The following is a 19,557-nucleotide window of genomic DNA, read 5'->3' as shown; positions in this document are numbered from 1 at the left end:
TTTATTGAGGCTTGTTTTATGTCACAGCATATGGTCTATTCTGGAGAAAGATCCATGTTCACTAGAGAAGAATGTGTGTCCTGGTGATTTGGGATGTAATATTCTATATACGTCTGTAAATTTCTCTGTATCTCTCTCTCCTTTCTTTGTTTCTCTGTCAGTAGGGCTCCCTTTAGTATCTGAAGTAGGGCAGGTCTTTTATTAGCAAAATCTCTTAGCATTTGTTTGTCTGTGAAAAATTTAAGCTCTCCCTCAAATTGGAAGGAGAGTTTTGCTGGATAAAGTATTCTTGGTTGGAAATTTTTCTCTCTGAGAATTTTAAATATGTCATGCCACTGCCTCTCGCCTCCATGGTGGCCGCTGAGTAGTCACTATTTAGTCTTATGTTTTTTCCTTTGTATGTTGTGAATTGTTTTTCTCTTGCTGCTTTCAGAACTTGCTCCTTCTCTTCCATATTTGACAGTCTGATCAGAATATGTCTTGGAGTGGGTTTATTTGGATTTATTCTATTTGGAGTTCACTGGGCATTTATGCTTTGTGTATTTATATTGTGCAGAAGGTTTGGGAAGTTTTCCCCAATAATTTCTTTGAATACTCTTTCTAGACCTTTATCCTTCTCTTCGCCTTCTGGGATACCAATGAGTCTTAAATTTGGACGTTTTATTTTATGTATCGTATCCCTGAGATCCGTTTTGATTTTTTTGATTTTTTCCCCATTCTTTCTTTTGTTCTTTCATTTTCCATTCTGTGGTCCTTGAGGATGCTGAGTCGTTGTTCACCTTCCTCTAATCTTGTATTTTGAGTATCCAGGTCTTTTTAATTTGTCCAACAGTTTCTTTTATTTCCATAAGATCTTCTGTTTTTTTTTTTTACTCTTGCAATTTCTTCTTTATGCTCTTCTAGGGTCTTCTTTATGTCCTTTATATCCTGTGCCGTGCTCTCATTGTTTGTCTTTGTTTTCTTTGATTATTTGCATCAAGTACTGTGTCTCTTCTGATCTTTTGATTTGGGTGTTTGGGTTTGGGTTCTCCATATCATCTGGTTTTATCATATGCTTTAAGATTTTCTGTTGTTTTTGGCCTCTTGGCATTTGCTTTACTTGATAGGGTTCTTTCAGTATATAAAAAATACTGATCTCTAATCTGTCAGATCTACAGCTTGGTGGCGTACACTTTCTCTAACTAACCAGCAGATGGCATCCGCGAGTCACCTATTCCCCTCAAGTCAGTTCTCCCCAACTTTGTCTTGGTGGTTTGTGGGGATCTGATTCTTGTGGGGTTCAATTGGTGCACTAAGTTTGGGTGTGTTGTTGGTGCTGTCTGCCCTGAGTGTGGGGCATGTGTCTGGGTGGTTAGGGAGGCAGGGCAGCTTTAATAATCAAATCTCCCAGGTGTTCCCAGAGATTTAAGGCTGTTGCAAGAGTCTAAACCTTCATTTCAGTCTTGCCACAAATTGTCTCTGTCACTGGCCCACAAGTCCTTGGTATTGGCGTAGGGTCCCTGGGATTTCCGAGCAGGTCCCCCTTCTCAGCCGTACTATTCCAGGACCTCTGCTGAGGGAAGGTTGTGCCACATCACAAGTGCACGCTGGCCCTCTGGGAAGCCCTGGGCCACCGGGCCATGCAGGGGCATTCCCAGCCTGTCATTTCAAAATGCAGACTCCCAGTTTCACCAAATGCATGGTCCCTGTGGATTCAGCAGATCTTGTCCAGCTGGTGCATCGCTGGAACTGGTATTCTGGGTCACTTTCTGGCTTTTATCTAGTGTTTTTCAAGGAGGTTTTTTTGCCCTGTCTCACCTAGCCACCATCTTAGGTTCTCCCACAGTTACAGTCTTAAGGCCATAAAGTGTCCAAGGTAATGCTTCAACAATAGGGTACCTTCACTGGAGGATGGCCAATGGCATCCGGAAAAAATGTCTGTTAGCTGGGAAGGCACATGACTGGTGTCTGCTCTGGAGTTCTGGTTTCAAAATGGCTTTCTCCCAGGACGTTCCTCTCTAGGCTGCAGCTTCTCTTCTAAATGTCACTCGCAGTTGCTCTTGGGGCTTTGTCCTCTCTTAGTTTCTCCAGTGCAAAAGTCTGCTTTCAATGGACGTCCTCAAGCTGTCTCTCATCTGCAGCTACTCTCTCAGCTTCTTTGCGTTCTTCAAAGTGTCCCTCTTGGCTGCAGCAAGCTCGCTCCTTCTATCTGAGCTTATATAGTGCTCCAGCAATTTAATTCAGACCCACCCTGAATGGGCGGGGCAACACCTCCATGGAAATTATCCAGCCAAAGTCATCACCCACAGCTGGGTGGGGTGCATCTCCATGGAAACACTCAAGGAATTACAATCTAATCAGCACTGATATGTCTGCCCACACAAGATTACATCAAAGATAATGGCATTTTGGGGGACATAATGCATTCAAACTGGCACAGTGACTTTTCCAAACTATTTTTGCAAAAACTATATTCCTTGTCACGTATGTTCACTGGAGTCTGTGTTCTGTTATATCTGCAGTGGGTCAGTGACCCAAAAGAGATTATTTGAATGCTTGGGTACCATAAGAAAAGAAAAGGAAACAAAATGATGTCTGTTTCTTTAAATTCTTTTGACAGATGCTGCTAGGGAAGCTGCTTCAGCCAAAGGGGTTGAAACAATGGCCAGCCTCTGTGCCAGTTCCTCAGTGAACTGTCAGGCAGACCAAAACACACACACAGTTTTTGGAGGACAAGGTCCTTGTTGTCCACCCTAGCACCTGCAAGCCACATCAGGAACACCAGCTACCTTCATCTTCTCATGATTGCCTGCCTTGGGACTGGGGGCCTTGGGTTGGTAGCTGCTATGTGAGATGCCAAAATTCACCAAAGTTCACCAGTTTCTTTCTTCATCAAGCCCTCCCCTGAATGCTGCAAGTGTTTGACTGTATTCCAAAGTTTTGAAATAGTTGATTCAGACAGTTCTTGCCAGCTCAATAGTTGTTTTAGTAGAGGAACCAATACCTGGAGCTTCCTACTACTATATTCCATGATGTTTTCTAAATGCTATTTTGTAGTAAAATTTACATCCCCAAAAGATTTAAATGTCATTGTACCCTTTAAGAAAATTTTAGAACTTTTTTCATCAACAAAAGTTAAAAGTTTCAAAGCTAAAAGAAATAAATTTCAATTAAAATGTTTTCTTATGTGGAATAGTTCATTTTTTAATAATGCCAGGTAAATGAGGGAGATGTAATATATATAGTATAATATAGTAGCTCAGAACATGGTTTTAGAGTCAGACTTGTATTCAGATCCTTACACTGCCACTTTCTGGCTGTGTGACTTTTCTCAAATTGCCTAATTTCTCTGAATCTCAATTTCCACATCTGTTCAGAGAGATTAGAAAATCAAACTTTAATCTCTTTAAATTTAAGAGATTAAATTTTTAAGAGATTAAACTCTTGTAGTGGTCGTGAAGATAGTGTATGTGAAACTATTCTTAAATACTTACTTAACAAATATTAGCTATTTTTATTATAATACTAAACTGCCATCATTAGTTGGCAGACAATTTACTGGATGTATGGCATATATGTAAAAGGTATGTCATCAAGTCCTTTGGGTTAGTGAGATGCATTAGTAAGCATATAGATACATTTTCATTAATGTTTCATCACATTACAAAGTTTACCAGTTTCTTTCTTCATCAAGCACTCCCCTGAATGCTGCAAGTGTTTGACTGTATTCCAGAGTTCTGAAATAGTTGATTCAGACAGTTCTTGCCAGCTCAATAGTTGTTTTAGTAGAGGAACCAATACCTGGAGCTTCCTACTACTATATTCCATGATGTTTTCTAATCTTTCATAAGATTGATCTTCTTAAACTTCGATTAGACACAATTTTGATGTTAGCTTTCCTCAATGGTATTATTCTTATTTTCATCTATATTAAAATTGTTTTGATTTACTTCATACTGGGTTCAGCCATTTTAGTCATTAATTGAGTCGAATTGATGAGTGATTTTTTTTTTTAACCTCAGGAACCTTTAAAAGATGATGGAGAATATGTATATTGCCTTACTCGGATTAATCCTAAAGTTCCTTATAATCCATATGATCTTCAGGTAGTATCTACTGACACAGCCAGACATTCTAAAGAATTTTGGGTTGTTTCTGCTTCAGCTATAGCAAAGGTAATATATAATGGATGTTCTCTTATTTCAGAATCATAAGAAAAAGATTATGCAATTTAGAATTTAATTGTATAAATTCATTTCTGCGTGTTTGAGACAAACCTCATCGTTTAAGGAACAGTTTATTCAACAGAGAGCCAGTTTCACCTTATATTTAAGAACCTCTTTGGGAGGAAGTTATTTAACAGTGACTTTGTTCCTTCTTTTTAGAGGTTTAGTTTTGAGGATTCAACATTTTATTACTCTTTTCACATCTATATTAATAAAATGCTTCATTAGTATTTGCTGTAATTTTTTAAAGGAAGAACTAAAAAACATTTTCTGCCATAATAGAAACTGTAATAATGATTTTTTAAAACTGCCCTTTATTGGCAATATTTGACAGATGCTTCGTTATCATGTGTAGAAACCTCATTATTATACTATTTCATAGCACTTTGATACTTACCATAAGTTATAATATGCAATTATTTGTTTGATCATTTGTTTAATGCCTATCTTCCTTCCTCTGCTCTCCCAGCCTCCTAAATTAACTCTGTAGTTAAAATTATGCTCATAGTGTCATTTTTATTAAAAAATATGACAATTATATCACTCAAAAAATGGATAGTTATTTGTGAAAAGTATCTCAGGGTGAAGAGGAAGTTTCTCTCTTCTTCTCTCTGTTGGAGCACAAGAAATAGCATTAGAAAATTGCAAGTATAGAAGCAGTGTATGAAGGGAAATCAAGTTTGGGAACAGATGATGTGGCTGAGGGTTTACATTAGAATGAACTTAATTGTAAAGGTAAAGTAGTTATGAGCTAATTCTAATTTTCTTGAAAATAGCATATATTTCTTTAAGAAATAAAATCGTGTTTGTGCTTGTACTTGCAGGTTGTTAAAGTACGGCATAGAAAAGAAATAGAAGTCACGCCTGTTTTAGAATGGCTATTGGAAAGAAGGTGTTACTATTTATTACAGAAATTCAAGATATTTTCCAGTTTCCGGTGAGATAAATAAAAAAGAAACCAATTATTTTGTAGTTTGATCCTGCTGAAATAGCAATTGCCTAGACATCTGGGTTTTACAGTAACATTTATGGGGAAGTGGGGTATTCCTTAAAATTTTTTTTACATAAAGGACGCTTACCCATGTAAATATTAAAATTCTTATTTTAACAATTTTGGATAAATATTATAAAATAGTTTTGTATCGTCAAGAAAACTAGAGAATATATTAATTTTAGTTTAACTGTTCCTTTTCATGCATTTATTCATTCATGAATTGAGAGTCTGCTATGAATTAGGCATATTCTAGATGCTGGTGATTCTGTATCTATCAAACCAAACATTTCCTCTGTTTGCAAAGAACTTATATAATGATGGGTGGAACAGACAATAAAACACATAAATATATAAGATGTCATGTACAGATGAAATGTTATAGAGGAAAATAAAACAGAATAAGGGGGATGGGAGGACCTTGTTGACTCAAGGTCATTAAAAAATTTGCCTGGTTCTACATCACATCACATCAGGATTCCTTAAACTCTTTGATCCTTCATAGTTCAGTCCCAGACTGTTGTATTTTTAGTGTTTGTATCTACTTTTATAATTTTTTTGTTTTCTTTCTAATGTCTGTCTTTTCTTATGGGCTGGTGGTATCTGCTAGGGACTAGGAAAGAAATACATAATATTTTAATATTTTAAAGTGTATCATTTAATATTATAAGTTGCTTAAATAACCAAGGACCCGAGGAACTTTTCTGTAAGAGAAGTGCCTGTTTTTGTCACAGAGAAGTTATTCATTTAATGAACAAAAATTTATTATGTACCTATTCTGTTCCACTGTTATGGGCACTGGCAAGAGAACTGTAAAAAAAAAAAAAAATATATATATATATATATAGTTTCTATTCCTATAGAACTTACATTCTAGTGGAGAGAGACAGATAATAAATAAGTAAATAACAAGATAATTTCAGATACTGATAAGGGCCAGAAATAATAAAATAGGGAAATAAAACAGAAATGTTTGTGTTTAGATAGGAGGTCAGAGGTGGTATTTGAGCAGAGACCTAAAAAATGAAAAGGAGCCAGTTCTGTGAAGATTTAAGAAAGGATATTTCCAAGCAAGTTCAGAAGTTCTGAGCTAGAAATGAATTAACAGTGTATTCAGTAGTAGAAAGCCTGGCATGACTGGAACATTGAAGAGGTTGATGGGAAATGAAGCTGGCTGTCTTTTTGTCTGGGACCTAAGTCACATGCAGTGTAGCTACTGAGTAACACTTCTGAAAAATATCTTTCATACCTATAATTTAGGCATTACTAGGGAGGCTGGATATGTTTTTGATTTTGGATGATCAGATTATGATACTATATCTATTTGCAACTCTGTCTGTTGGACTTTCCACTGTTATTCTTGCTCTGTAATAAATCCTCAGTGTTCCTTTTTTCTAAATAATTTTCATTTATTGAGTTTTTGTAGCCCACTTGGCACTGGGACAAGAATCATCTTTCTAATATGATGATGTCATATTAGAAACATCTGGCTACATAAGGAATCTCACTGTGGCACACAAGTATCACTTCTCAGTGTTTATTTAAGGGTAGTGGTTGGAAAGAGTACTGAGTGAGATGGAAAGGGTACTGAGTGAGAGATTTTAAAGTGGCAGTAGTCTAGTCAAACAAGTGCATAATGTAGGTGGCAATATTCATTTAGAAAAATTTAGAATTTACAGAGACAGCTAAATACATCGATTTCATGTATGAAAGTTACAGGTGATGAATAATCACAGGGAAACTTTTCAGTAAATGTCTTGTTTTTATGTTTGTATTTTTAAAATTACAAACACATCTGTGTATTTTTAGCATAAGTGTAAAATACCAAAATGACATTATCAATGTACCTTTTCATGTTCACTTGAAAATTGAATCTTGACCCTTCTTGAAATATGTTTTGTTTGAAAATCATAAGCCAATAAATGTATACTATAAGAGGAAAATAATATATTCATTTTTCTTATACTTATTAGAATGTTGCAGCTAAATGAATTATGCATCCATGAGAATTATAATAACTTTTGGTCTATATTGTGTTAACAGTTTGGGAGAAAAGATATATAACTTTTTAGTATTTACTTTGGATAATTCAGAATGAATGAACAATATTCTAGAGAATTTTTAAATATTACTAAGTTTTTACTAGATGTATTATATATAAATACATGATTTATTAGTCTAGAATGTAAGAAGTGTGTTTTTCCTTTCAGAATCAATAAATTATTTGTTACCTGGAAAATAAATGTTAGAAGAATTAAGACAGAGAAGAGCAGGTAAGTTTTATTATGTAGTATTTTAAAAATTTTCAAAAGTAAGCCATATTTTTTAATTCAATTTTATTGATATGTATTCATATACCATACAGTCATATACCATACAGAACATCCATCAGTTGTTCACAGTACCATCATATAGTTGTGCATTCATCATCCCAATCTATTTTTTGAACGTTTTCCTTGTACCAGAAAAAGTGAAAATAAGAATTTTTTTAAAAAAGTAGTAAAGAACACCCAAATCATCCCCCCGCCCCACCCTATTTTTCATTTAGTTTTTCTCATTTTCCTACTCATCTGTCCACACACTGGATAAAGGGAGTGTGATCCACAAGGTTTTCACAATCACACTGTCTCCCCTTGTAAGCTACGTTGCTATACAATCATCTTCAAGAGTCAAGGCTACTGGGTTGCAGTTTAGTAGTTTCTAGCTATTCCAATGCATTAAAACCTAAAAAGGGTTATCTTTTAGTGCATAAGAATGCCCACTAGAGTGACCTCTTAGCTCCGTTTGGAATCTCTCAGCCACTGAAACTTTATTTTGTTTCATTTCACATCCTCCTTTTGGTCAAGAAGATGGTCTCAATCCCATGATGTCGGGTCCAGATTCATCGCCGGGAGTCATACCCCACGTTGCCAGGGAGATTTACTCCCCTGGGTGTCAGGTCCCACATAAGGGGGAGGACAGTGAGTTCACCTGCCGAGCTGACTTAGCTAGAGAGAGGGCTACATCTGAGCAACAAAGAGGTACTCAGGGGGAGACTCTTAGGCACAATTATAAGCAGGTTTAGCCTCTCCTTTGCAGTAACAAGAAAAGGAAGCCGTATTTTTAAAATGCACTGTGCAAGCTGATAGGAATTTAATTCAGGGATTAGAAAGTCACAATCCATTGCCTTTATGATTAAATTTAACCCGTGTTTATTTTTTTAAAGACTTATTGTATTTACCAGTATATCATTCTGTACTGTAAAGAAATTGTAATACTAAGAAGAACCTTGATTTATTCCTTTGGTCATTTGATCTAATGTTTTGCTTTCAAAAAGGGGAGTCATTAAATAATCCAAGAGAGATGACAGATAACCTATTTTGTGGGATCTCCAGGAGCCAGGATTTTTTTTTTATTTTAATTTTGATGTAATTGTATATTGATGTCCAATTATAAGAAATAATACAGAGAAATCCTGCGTGCCCTTTAGACAGCTTACCCCAATGGTAATTAATATCTTGGCAAACTGTAGTATAATATGACAACCAGGATACATCAACATTGATATAGTCAAGATGATACAGAACATTTCCATTGTAACGAGATCCCTTATGTTGCCCTTTATAGCCACACCCAGTTCCCTCCCACCTTAATCTCTGGCAACTACTAATTGATTTCTATAATTTTGTCATTTTAAGAATGTGATATAAATGGAATCATATAGTTTGTAGCCTTTGGGACTGTCTCTTTTTTATTTAGCATAACCCTCAGCAGATTCATCCAGGTTTTTGCATGTATCAGTTGTATTAATAGTTCTTACCTTTTCACTGATAAATAGTTTTCCATGGTATGGATGTACCACAGTTTGTTTAACCATTTACCTATTGAGGAACATCTGAGTTGTTTACAGATTGGGGCTGTTACACAGAAAGCTGCTATGAATATTCATTCATAGGTTATTGAGTAAACATAAGATTTAATTTCTCTGGGATAAATGCCCAGGAGCACAATGGGTAATATGGTAGTTACATGTTTGGTTTTTTAAGAAAGTATCAAACTGTTTTCCAGAGGGGCTGTGCCTTTTTACATTACCACCAGAAATGTATGAGTGATCCAGTTTCTCTGCATCCTGGCCAGCATTTGCTGTTGTCGCTATTTTTTATTTTAGACATTCCAATAGAGTTATGTTCAATAGACATTCCAATAGAGTTACAATTGTGGTTTTAATTTGCATTTCCCTAATGACTAATGATACTGAATATCTTTTCATGTGAATGTTTGCCATTTATAAAGCCTCTTCACTGAAATTTGTCTTCATGTCATTTTTTCATTTTCTAATTAGCTACTTTGTTGAACACTTTTATTAGCACTAGTAGCTTTTTGTAGATTTTTCAGGACTTTCTGTCATCTGCAAATAGTGGAAGTTTTACCTCTTCTTTTCCTATTTGGATGCCTTTTATTTCTTTTTCTTGCCTAACTACTCTGGCTGGAACTTCCAGTCCAATACTGAATATCAGTGGTGACAGCGGGTATCCTTGTCTTGTTCCAGATCTTAGAGGCAAGCTTTTGGACTTTCACCATTGAGTATGCTGTTAGCTGTGGGTTTTTCACATATCCCTTTATCATGTTGAGGAAGTTTCCCTCTATTCGTGTTTTTCTATATGTTTTTATCAAGAAAGGATGCTGGATTGTGACAAATGCCTTTTCTGTGACAATGGAGATGATCGAGTGTTTTTTTTCCCCTTCATTTTGTTAATGTGGTATATTACATTAATTGATTTTCTCATATTGAAACACCCTTGCATACATAGGATAAAATCCACTTTATCATGGCATATAATTATTCTAATGTTCTGTTGGATTCAATTTGCAAGCATTCTGTTGAGGATTTTTGCATTTATATTCATAAGGAAAATTGGTCTGTAATTTTCTTGTGGTATCTTTATCTGACTTTGGTATTAGGGTGATGTTAGCTTCATGGAGTTAGTTAGGTGGCAATCCCCCCTTTTCAAGTATTTGAAGGAGTTTGAGCAGGATTGATATTAATTCTTCTTGGAATGTTTGGTAGAATTCTCCTGTGAAGTCATCTGGTCCTGGGCTTTTCTTTGTTTGGAGGTTTTTAATGACTGATTCAATCTTTTTATTGTAATTGGTCTGCTGAGGTCTTCTGTTTCTTCTAGAGTCAGTGTAAGTTGTTCATGTGTTTCTAGGAATATGTCCATTTCATCTAGGTTGTCTAATTTGTTGGCAGATCCTCTTATGATCCTTTTTATTTGGGGGGGGGGTCAGTAGTAACATCTCCCCTCTCATTTTTTATTTCATTTATTTGCATCTTCTCTTTTTTATCTTTATCAGTTTAGCTAAGAGTTTGTTATTTTTATTGGTCTTCTCAAAGAACCAACTTTTGGTTTTATTAATGCCGTCTATTGTTTTTTAATTCTCAATTTCATTTATTTCTGCTCTAATCTTTCTTATTTCTTCCATTCTGCTCACTTTGGGGTTAGTTTGCCGTTCTTTTTCTAGTTCCTTCAGGTGTGCAGTTAGGTCTTTTATTTTGACTCTTAATTCTTTTTTAATATAAGCATTTAGGACTATAAATTTCCCTCTCAGCACTGCCTTTGCTGTATCCCATAGGTTTTGATATGCTGTGTTCTCATTTTCATTCATCTCAAGATATTTACTGATTTCCCTTGTAATTTCTTTCTTGACCCAATGATTGAGTGTGTTATTTTAGCTTCCATATATTTGTGGATTTTCCAATTCTCTGTCTGTTATTGATTTCCAGATTCATTCCACTATGGCCAGAGAAGTTGCTTTGTATAATTTCAATCTTTTGAAATTTATTGAGACTTGTTTTGTGACCTACCATGTGGTCTATCCTGGAGAATGATCCATATGTACTTGTGAAGAATGTATATCCTCTGTTTTGGGGTACAAGTCCTGTATATGTCTGTTGGATCTAGTTCATTTATCATATTATTATGTTGTCTGTTTCTTTATTGATCTTCTGGTGGGATGTTCTATCTATTGATGAAAATGGTATACTGAAGTCTCCAACTATTATTGTAGGGGTGTTTATTTCTCCCTTCAGTTTTGTCAGTGTTTGCCTCATTTATTTTGGAGCACTGTGGTTAAGTGCATAGATATTTATGATTGTTATTTCTTCTTGGTGGATTTGCCCTTTTATTAATATATAGTGTCCTTGTTTGACTCTTATAACAGCTTTTGACTCAAAGTCTATTTTGTCCAATATTAATATAGCTATCCTAGCTTTTTTTTTCTTAGTAACTATACGCATGGGATATCTTTTTCCATCCTTTTACTTTCAACCTATTGGTGTCTGAGTCTTAAGTCTCTTGTATACAACGTATAGTTAAGTTGTGCTTCTTTTGATCCATTCCGCCAATCTCTGTCTTTTGATGGGGGAGTTGAATCCATTAACATTCAGTGTTATTACTGTAAAGGCAGTACTTACTTCAACCATTTTGTCCTTTGGTTTTTACATGTCATATATATTTTTATATCTCTCTTTTCCTTTATTATAACCTCCTTTTCTGTATAGGTGATGTCTGAGATGTATCTGACTAATCCTGTTCTCATTTCTGCTTCTGTATATTTTTAAAATACTTTCTTTGTGATTACCCTGGGGTTTATATTACACATCTCATGTTTGTAACCTACTAATTTGAAAAGATACCAATTTAGCTTCAATAACATACACATTCTCTGCTCCCATATCTCTCTGTTTCTCCTCTTTTTGTTGTTTTTGTCCCCACATTTTCTCTTTATATTTGCATGTCCATTATCAGGAAATATGCCTCTTCCTTGTTCAATTATATTCTGAACCTTATAGGAATTAAAGAATAGAGTTGTGTATTGAGGATACATATTGTTGGGTTTTGCATTTACCCTTTTGTTTACTTTTACTGAAGAGCTTCATATCTTTATACTACTCCAAGCCTCTCTTTCCTGACTTTTCTTTTCAAATTGCAGAACTCCTTTTAGTAATTCTTGTAGGACAGGTCTTTTGTTGAAGAACTTGCTCAGTTTCTGTTTAACTATGAATATTTTTTAAAACTCTTCCTCGTTTTTGAGGGACAGTTTTGCCAGATAAAGAATTTTGGGCTGGCAGCTTTTCTCATTCAGTATGTAAATATATCACACCACTGCCTTCTTGCCTCCATGGTTTCTGATGAGAAATCAGAATTAGTCTTATTGATGATCCTTGTGTGTGACGAATCCCTTTTCTCTTGCTGCTTTCAGAATTCTCTCTTTATCTTTGACATCTGGCATTCTGATTAGTATGTATCTCAGAGTAGGTCTATTAGGGTTTATTCTGTTCAGAGTACTGTATTAGTCAGGGTTCTCTAGGGAAGCAGAGTCAACAGGAGGTATCTGTAAATATTATGAGATTTTTAAGAGAATTGTCTCTTGCAGCTCTGCGGATGGACAAATTCAAATTCTGTAGGGCAGGCTGCAAGCTGGGAACTCCAAAGAAGGTTTTCAATGAATTCCCCAGGAGAAGATGGCTGGCTAAAGCAGAGATGGAAATTCTCTCTTTTGACTGCTGAAATCATCACTTCTTCTTTTAAAACCTTCAATAGATTGGATTAGACTTCTTTCATTGTTGAAGGAAATCTTCTCAATTGATTGTGGATGTAATCAACTTATTGATGATTTAAGTCCACAAAATATCCTCACAGTAACAATCAGGCTAGTGCTTATTTGACCAAATAACTGGACACCAAAACCTGGCTGTGTTGGCACATGAACTTAACCATCACAATTACCTTGAGCTTCTTGGATGTGTATATTTATGTCTTTCATAATATTTGGGGAATTTTCTGGCATTATTTCCTCAAATATTCTTTCTGCCTCTTTTCCTTTCTCTTCTTCTTGGCACACATGATACGTATGTTTATTTGCTTCATGCTATCCTTCAAATCCTTGAGACACTTCTTAATTTTTTCTATTTTTTTCTCTATCTATTCTTCTGGCTATGTGGTTTTGATTGTCCCATCTTCTAGTTCACTGATTCTTTCTTCTGCATATTCAAATCTGCTGTTGTATGCCTCTAGTGTATTTTTAATTTCTGTTATTGTTCTTTTCATCCCCATAATTTGTTTTGTTTCTTTTCAAATTTTCAAATTCTTTTTATGCTCAATTGTCTTCTTAATATCCTTTAGCTCTATATCCATATTTTCCTTCATCTCAAAGTAGGAGATTTGTTTAAAGGCTTTGATTATTTGTTCCAAATTCTGTGTCTCCTCTGAAGTTTTAATTTGTTCCCTTGACTGAGCCATATCTTCATGTTTCTTAGTATGGCATGTAATTTTTGTTGATGTCTGGACATCTGATTATTTTGATATATTACTCTGAAGGTCAGTGTCTCCTTCTTGTTTTGGGTTTTATTGTTGATTGGCCTTTGTATTAAGGGTCTCCTTTGACACTTGGTCCAACTTATTCTGGACCTCTAGAGTAACCTGTTTTTAACTGATTAGATTTTCTCAGCAGTTCTTCTGATTCTTGCCCTGGATATGTGGTTGAAGTTTTAATATCACACTTTTTGTGCAATTGTTTTACCTCTAGGACAAATCTTTCTTTCCTCTATTCCTTCCTTCTCCAGGAATCTTGATCTATACTGCTTGTTCTTGTGCAGAATATTCTCCCTAGCTCCTATGGTTTGTTTAAAATAGCTCCCTCTTTCAGTGCCTCCTTTTCCTTACACTTTTAAGTTCTGGGAGCCATCTTGTCTTATAGCAGTTCAGTTTGCCCCCCCCCTTTATTTATTTATTTATTTATTTATTTATTTATTTATTTATTGGAAGGCTTTTTTTTGCCTCGGATTCCTTCCTCATTAGGGTGTTCCACCATGGTGACCCAGATGGCATTCCATAAAAGTAGATCAATCCAGAATGGTCCATTTTACATTTAGGTGGTCCAGCAATCAGAGACTGGATTGAGTGTATACACCTCTTGCCAACGGTTCTGCTTCAGTCTCTCTTTCTCTTTCTTTTTCCCCCCTGGGAGCCCATTTGTATGTAGCATTTGTTAACCACTTTTGTTCTGCCCTGGGTCTCAGAGGACTTGGGTCTCTGTGCCAGGATACCTACAGAGTTCTAACTCTCTGCTTTGAGTAGCTCTGTAGTCTGCACCTACAGCAGAAAGGACCTGGTCGTGCTGCCTCTGAGAGACTCCCAAGCTGTGTAGGACCAAGCGAGAGGGAGAGGTCCAGACTGCTGGGTCCCAGATAGACATCTCCTACCTGATCTTGGAGATTCTTTTTCTTTTTCTTTGATTCAGCATTTGTGGAGTCCTTCTACAGTCTCTATCATTCTCCAGATTTCCAAGCAAGTAGAATTATTCCTTTTATTAGTTGATTTTGTGGGGTGACTTTTCCATGGGATGTATTATATTGCCATGGTTATGACATCCCACTTGTAACTATTTTTTAATTCACCCTCCTCAGTTTCTACATTTCTCTGTTAAACTATGCAAACCAAAATTGAATACATTATTCCAAGAAAACTTTAAACAGTGATACATAATTTGAGTTTATTACTATCTGAATTTTGATTGTCACCACCTTGTAAATAAATACCAAGATTGAGTTTGCTTTTTGTGCTGTTTCTCTTCCAAAGATGTACAACTTATCTTTTTTGTGATCTGTTTTATTCCCTGTAGCAGATATTTTGAGGAGTGTCAAGGAACAAATTCTTCTACACCCAGAAGTAGTTCCATGTTATGTGAAACATAATTTGAGGAGGCCTTCAAGATAAATAATGCAGGGCTTTGGAAGGAGCCATGTAAATGAAAGGCCCAAGAACCTTAAGCTTCAGTAGCTTCAGGGTATTTAAAGCTTTCATCCGTAAAATGGAAAGACAGGGAATAGCTCATTTCTGAGCATCATCATTTTTGCATATTATGAGCTTGAGAATAATGAAAAATCAAATACTCCAAAAGGGATAAATGCAGGGAAGAGGGCTCCCTCTTCTCCATACATCATTATATCTGGACGTTTTCTTGCTTTGATCCCGTTTTTAAGGAACCATATCTCTTCTACTCTTTTCTTCTCTCTTCCAATTCTCAGTTTTTTTCCAGTATCGTTTGCTATGATTTGTCTCACCTTGGTGACCATCAGTTGGCCAGTAGAAAGGGACAGAGAGAACAAAAGGGCCCATCTTTTCTGTTTTAGGAGTTAGGTGATGGGGAGAATTTAAGAAGCATTCTCCAAATGGTCCCCGGGACACTTCCCTAACAAATTTAATTTTTCCTGTAATTGATGGAAAGAATAATTTGAGGGAATTGTTTTTATAATATCCTTTCAAATCACTGCCTGATATTTCAAAATTATTAGAATTCAGTGGTGTAACAGAATAACATCATAACCTGTTTCTCCCTTCCAATTCATTCTCTCATCACACTCAATACCTAAAACCTTGCCTACAACATCATCAGCCAAATGAGACCATTAACACTTGCTAATCTTTAGAAGTGTTATTTAAAGTGTATTAAGTACAATACATTTTAAATATAGGCATATGAATAATTATACTATTTACCTCATTCATTTTGAATGAGAGATAAGTATGTGGAAATTTTTAAACTTTCAGGTCATTTTTGTACCAACATCTTTTTTGGGCTGATGAATTATTTCAAGGATGTTTGCTTTATATCAGAGGACTTTGTGAAGATGCAGTTAATCTGGAAAAGGGTAGTGGACATGAAGATAATCCATCAGCCATATGCCTTGTAAAGGTGGGTGGAAGTACACTACTATAAGCTAGTATTGGTGTATAGAAACTAGGAAGAACACATAGAGTTCTGAATCAAAGGAATACAGATCTGTAGATCCATAAGTAAACCATTCTTCTGGGTGACTAATGTTCTAAATATCTCCAAAGAATATAATTCCCTTGATTGTCAATTTTAATAGTTAACATTTCTTATCAAAAATTTTTCCTTATACTTAACCTAAGTTTGTTATGAGGCCCTTTATTTTCAAAACTCCAAATAGGTAATATTTTTATAAATAATTAATGTCTCTATTACATAATTGATAGTTACCAGATATTCTTCCTTTAGCCTAGCAGTCAAGAAATGCAGTAAGTTGCAACTCATAGGTTTTGGTTAAATTTATAAATCCTCCTATTCAGAGATTCTAAAAAGACTGAACTTCTTAATGGAATGATTTAATTTAATTTAGATACCATTTTTGTTCTTTTGAAGAGATTAAGTTGATAGAACTACAAACTGTGTTTAATATATGGTTGAACAGGATTTCAGCATCTTTTATTTCACTTACCCTTTTATATAAGGGAGATTCTGAAAAGAAGTAAAATTGACAGAATCATCTAAGAATTATAAAAAGGAATAATAAGGGGGCTTGAACAGGTTATAAATTTGACAGTCGGCTCAAAAAGTAAATGTGTTAACTGTACACATGTAATAAGATTAATACATGACTTGTAAATGAACAGCTTATTTTCAGAATTATGTGTAGTGAGTGACACATAGTAGGTGCTCAAAAATATTCTTTGAGTAAATGAGTAAATAAAAATTATTTAATGAATAAGGATGAATTAGTCACTATAGATGATGGATAATTTTGTATAGTTACATTGAGAATATTAATGTTTCAAAAGGATTAAATTCAACCTAAGTAGGAAACATTTCAAACAGGAATATTTTTAGATATGATTTTAATGTAAAAGGTAATTAGTTGTACAGCTATGATATTAGATTGTTTTATGACTAGCTGAATGATAATATATATCAATTAACTTAATGAAGTATAGGAAGACACAGGAGACTTCAGAGAATCCCTGAAGTCTGAGCCTAAAAGTTAGGTTAAGTCTTGAGAAGCCCAAGAATAACAGTTTAAGGGAAAAATAGGATCTGAATCTGCCCTTAGGATTGAGTTTGGAGTTGGTGTGAGGAAGTTTGTAAGAATGGGAGTTTCTGGAACTGGCTGTGAGTGCAGAGATTCATAGCCAGAACTGAGCCTGGAGTCAGGAATCAGAAGGTGGCCAGTTGTGCCACCTGGAGGGTTATCCATAAGCAAGGATACAGTCACTAGTGAGGATTGACAGTGAGGAGGTAAGTGGAATGAATGAAGCAAGGCTATGAATAAGTCAAATGGGGTTGTTCAGAAGTTAATTCCATGAATAGGACATCTATTTTATGAGCATACCAGTCAGTAAACTCCGCTGGGATAAAAGCACACCTTTTAAAGGGCTGGATTTTCTAGAATTAGAAGAGAAAGGACATATATGGAACATTTTGTCCCAACCTTCATTACCAAATGCCAAAAAGTACCAAAGAGATGGTGACTTATCCAAAGCCACAGAACCAGGCTGAAGACAACAGTTGGAATTTTTGATTATGTTTCACATTCAAGAGTGAATTTTTTTCTATTGGGCAATAATTTTAATGCTTAATAGATGTGTAGATTTTTCTGTCCCATCCGTTTTGAAGGGAATGGGAATGTATAGTGAGTAGTGCTGGTAATCTACATTTTTAACAAGTCCCTTAGATGATTCTTATGCAGAGTAAATTTTGAGACTACTCTTAAAGGACAACTACTGAAAGTTTCTGAGTGTGTTATTTTAGTCAAATTAATCTGATATTGGTTTGTGGGAACATTTGAAAGCGGGGAGATACTAGGTTAAAGAAATCAGTTAGCATGATATTGGAATAATGCAGGCAATAAGGATTTCAATTATGATGTTGGCTGTAAGATCAGAAAAGAAGGAACATTTTTGAGGCATTTTACTGGAAAAACTAGGACTGGGTAATCAAGTATGGGACTAGGATAGGGAGAAAAAGATGAAATTCAAAGTTTTGTGGCTAAAGCAGTACTTTTCAATCTTTTTTTCTTTTTTGGAAACATACTTCTCAATTGCTATAGTGTAACTGCAGATAAAGATTCTCCATATTTATTATTGAAAATTTATTTTGGCAAGAGGATTAACACAGTGTAGGGAAAACTAAGAGAAATATTGAAAAGAGGAAGAATGATGGGATATACTTGAATGGGTGAAACATTATTCTGTTTCTGTATTACTAGAGAAGAGTTCAATAGCATAATTGTTTGTTGGAGATTTCTCCTTGCTGGATTCTGGATAAATTCAGAATAGAATTTACTTTATTTGGTTGACTTGATTTTAACCTCTTTATACCTCATTGAATGTTCCTGTTTTTAAGTTTTACAGATAATTGGGACTTCAACAGTAAAATTAATTCCTGGGGTTGGTGATTCCCCTGGGTTCATAGATATTTAAAAAATATGTGAAGGCTTGAATTCTTCTGCTTTGGTTTAATCTTAGCTATGATTCAAATAATAATATTTTTCTGTCCTTTTATCAAGAGTAGTTAGATTTAATTATGGATGTTTAAATTTGAAGAGATATAAGGAATATAGTATATAAAGCATAAAATATATAAAGAAGAAAGTATGAAATATGTTGTTTATGACATGAAAAAGATGACCAAATAATTTATCTATCTTTTTCTTTTGTAAATGGATTTAGAGTTTGTAACATTCAACCTTTACTATCATTTAATTAGCTGGATAGGTCTCGTACATATTCTGTAGATGAATTTTGTGAAGAACAGTTACAGCAAGCTACCCAAGCATTGAAACAGCTTGAGGATATCAGGGATAAAGCAATTTCAGAGATGAAAAATACAATTTTAAAGGTAATTCTTTAATTATAACCTCTCTGTATCAAGGTTGCTGTGTACTGATTGAAGCCATTGTTTCAAATTACATCACTGGAAAAAGTATAGGAAATGGGTGATTAATTAACCAACCAACTAGTATTGTGCATTAACAAGGACATTTCTGGGTGCTATGAGAATGCAAAGAAATATACATAATAAGATGCTTTAAATTTAAACTGAATCAAATATAAAGGGAAATGTGATTTGTTACAAATTCTGCTTATAGTGTTCCTGACACAAAGAAAACCCTCAGGAGATGCATAGCTAGATGAGACAAAATTTCTCTTAAGGACCTTATAAAGAAGTCTCATTAATATAATGAACAAAGTCCTCAAAACATGCCTATCCTATATACTGTGACTTGTTTTCCAGGACTATTTTATATAGCTTTCCTACAAAAGGAGTTAAAATACATGAAAGCACAATTCAACATTTACAGTTTGAAACCCACTGATGTGATAGCATCTGATTTTGAACTTGCTGCCTCTGATAGTTTGGCTGAATTCAGGTGGATATTTGAGGCTCTTTGGAGGAATAGATGGAGTAGGTCTTCCTCAAACAGTTTTCAAATACTCTATTTCTCTGAATTTACCTTTTGAAAGATATTGGGTAATAATGAGCTCTGGACTTTACTTCTTAACAAGAAAATGAAGTGCA

General features: G+C 34.9%; 1 protein-coding gene across 1 annotated transcript in view; it reads left to right on the top strand.

The window, feature by feature from the left end:
* Positions 1-19,557, top strand: part of DNAH14 (dynein axonemal heavy chain 14) — a 426,387-nt gene that overhangs the window by 17,398 nt on the left and 389,432 nt on the right. Inside the window, exons 4-8 of the mRNA XM_037805786.1 lie at positions 4,002-4,170; positions 5,040-5,142; positions 7,407-7,469; positions 15,789-15,933; positions 18,745-18,876. Of these exons, the coding sequence (XP_037661714.1) occupies positions 4,002-4,170; positions 5,040-5,142; positions 7,407-7,469; positions 15,789-15,933; positions 18,745-18,876 (612 nt within the window). The remainder of the gene's footprint in view (positions 1-4,001; positions 4,171-5,039; positions 5,143-7,406; positions 7,470-15,788; positions 15,934-18,744; positions 18,877-19,557) is intronic.

Source organism: Choloepus didactylus, chromosome 2 (genome assembly GCF_015220235.1).
Source record: "Choloepus didactylus isolate mChoDid1 chromosome 2, mChoDid1.pri, whole genome shotgun sequence".
In the NCBI taxonomy this organism is placed as follows: Eukaryota; Metazoa; Chordata; class Mammalia; order Pilosa; family Megalonychidae; genus Choloepus; species Choloepus didactylus.
Note: the sequence above shows the minus strand (reverse complement) of the source record. Positions and strands in the feature narration are given on the sequence as shown.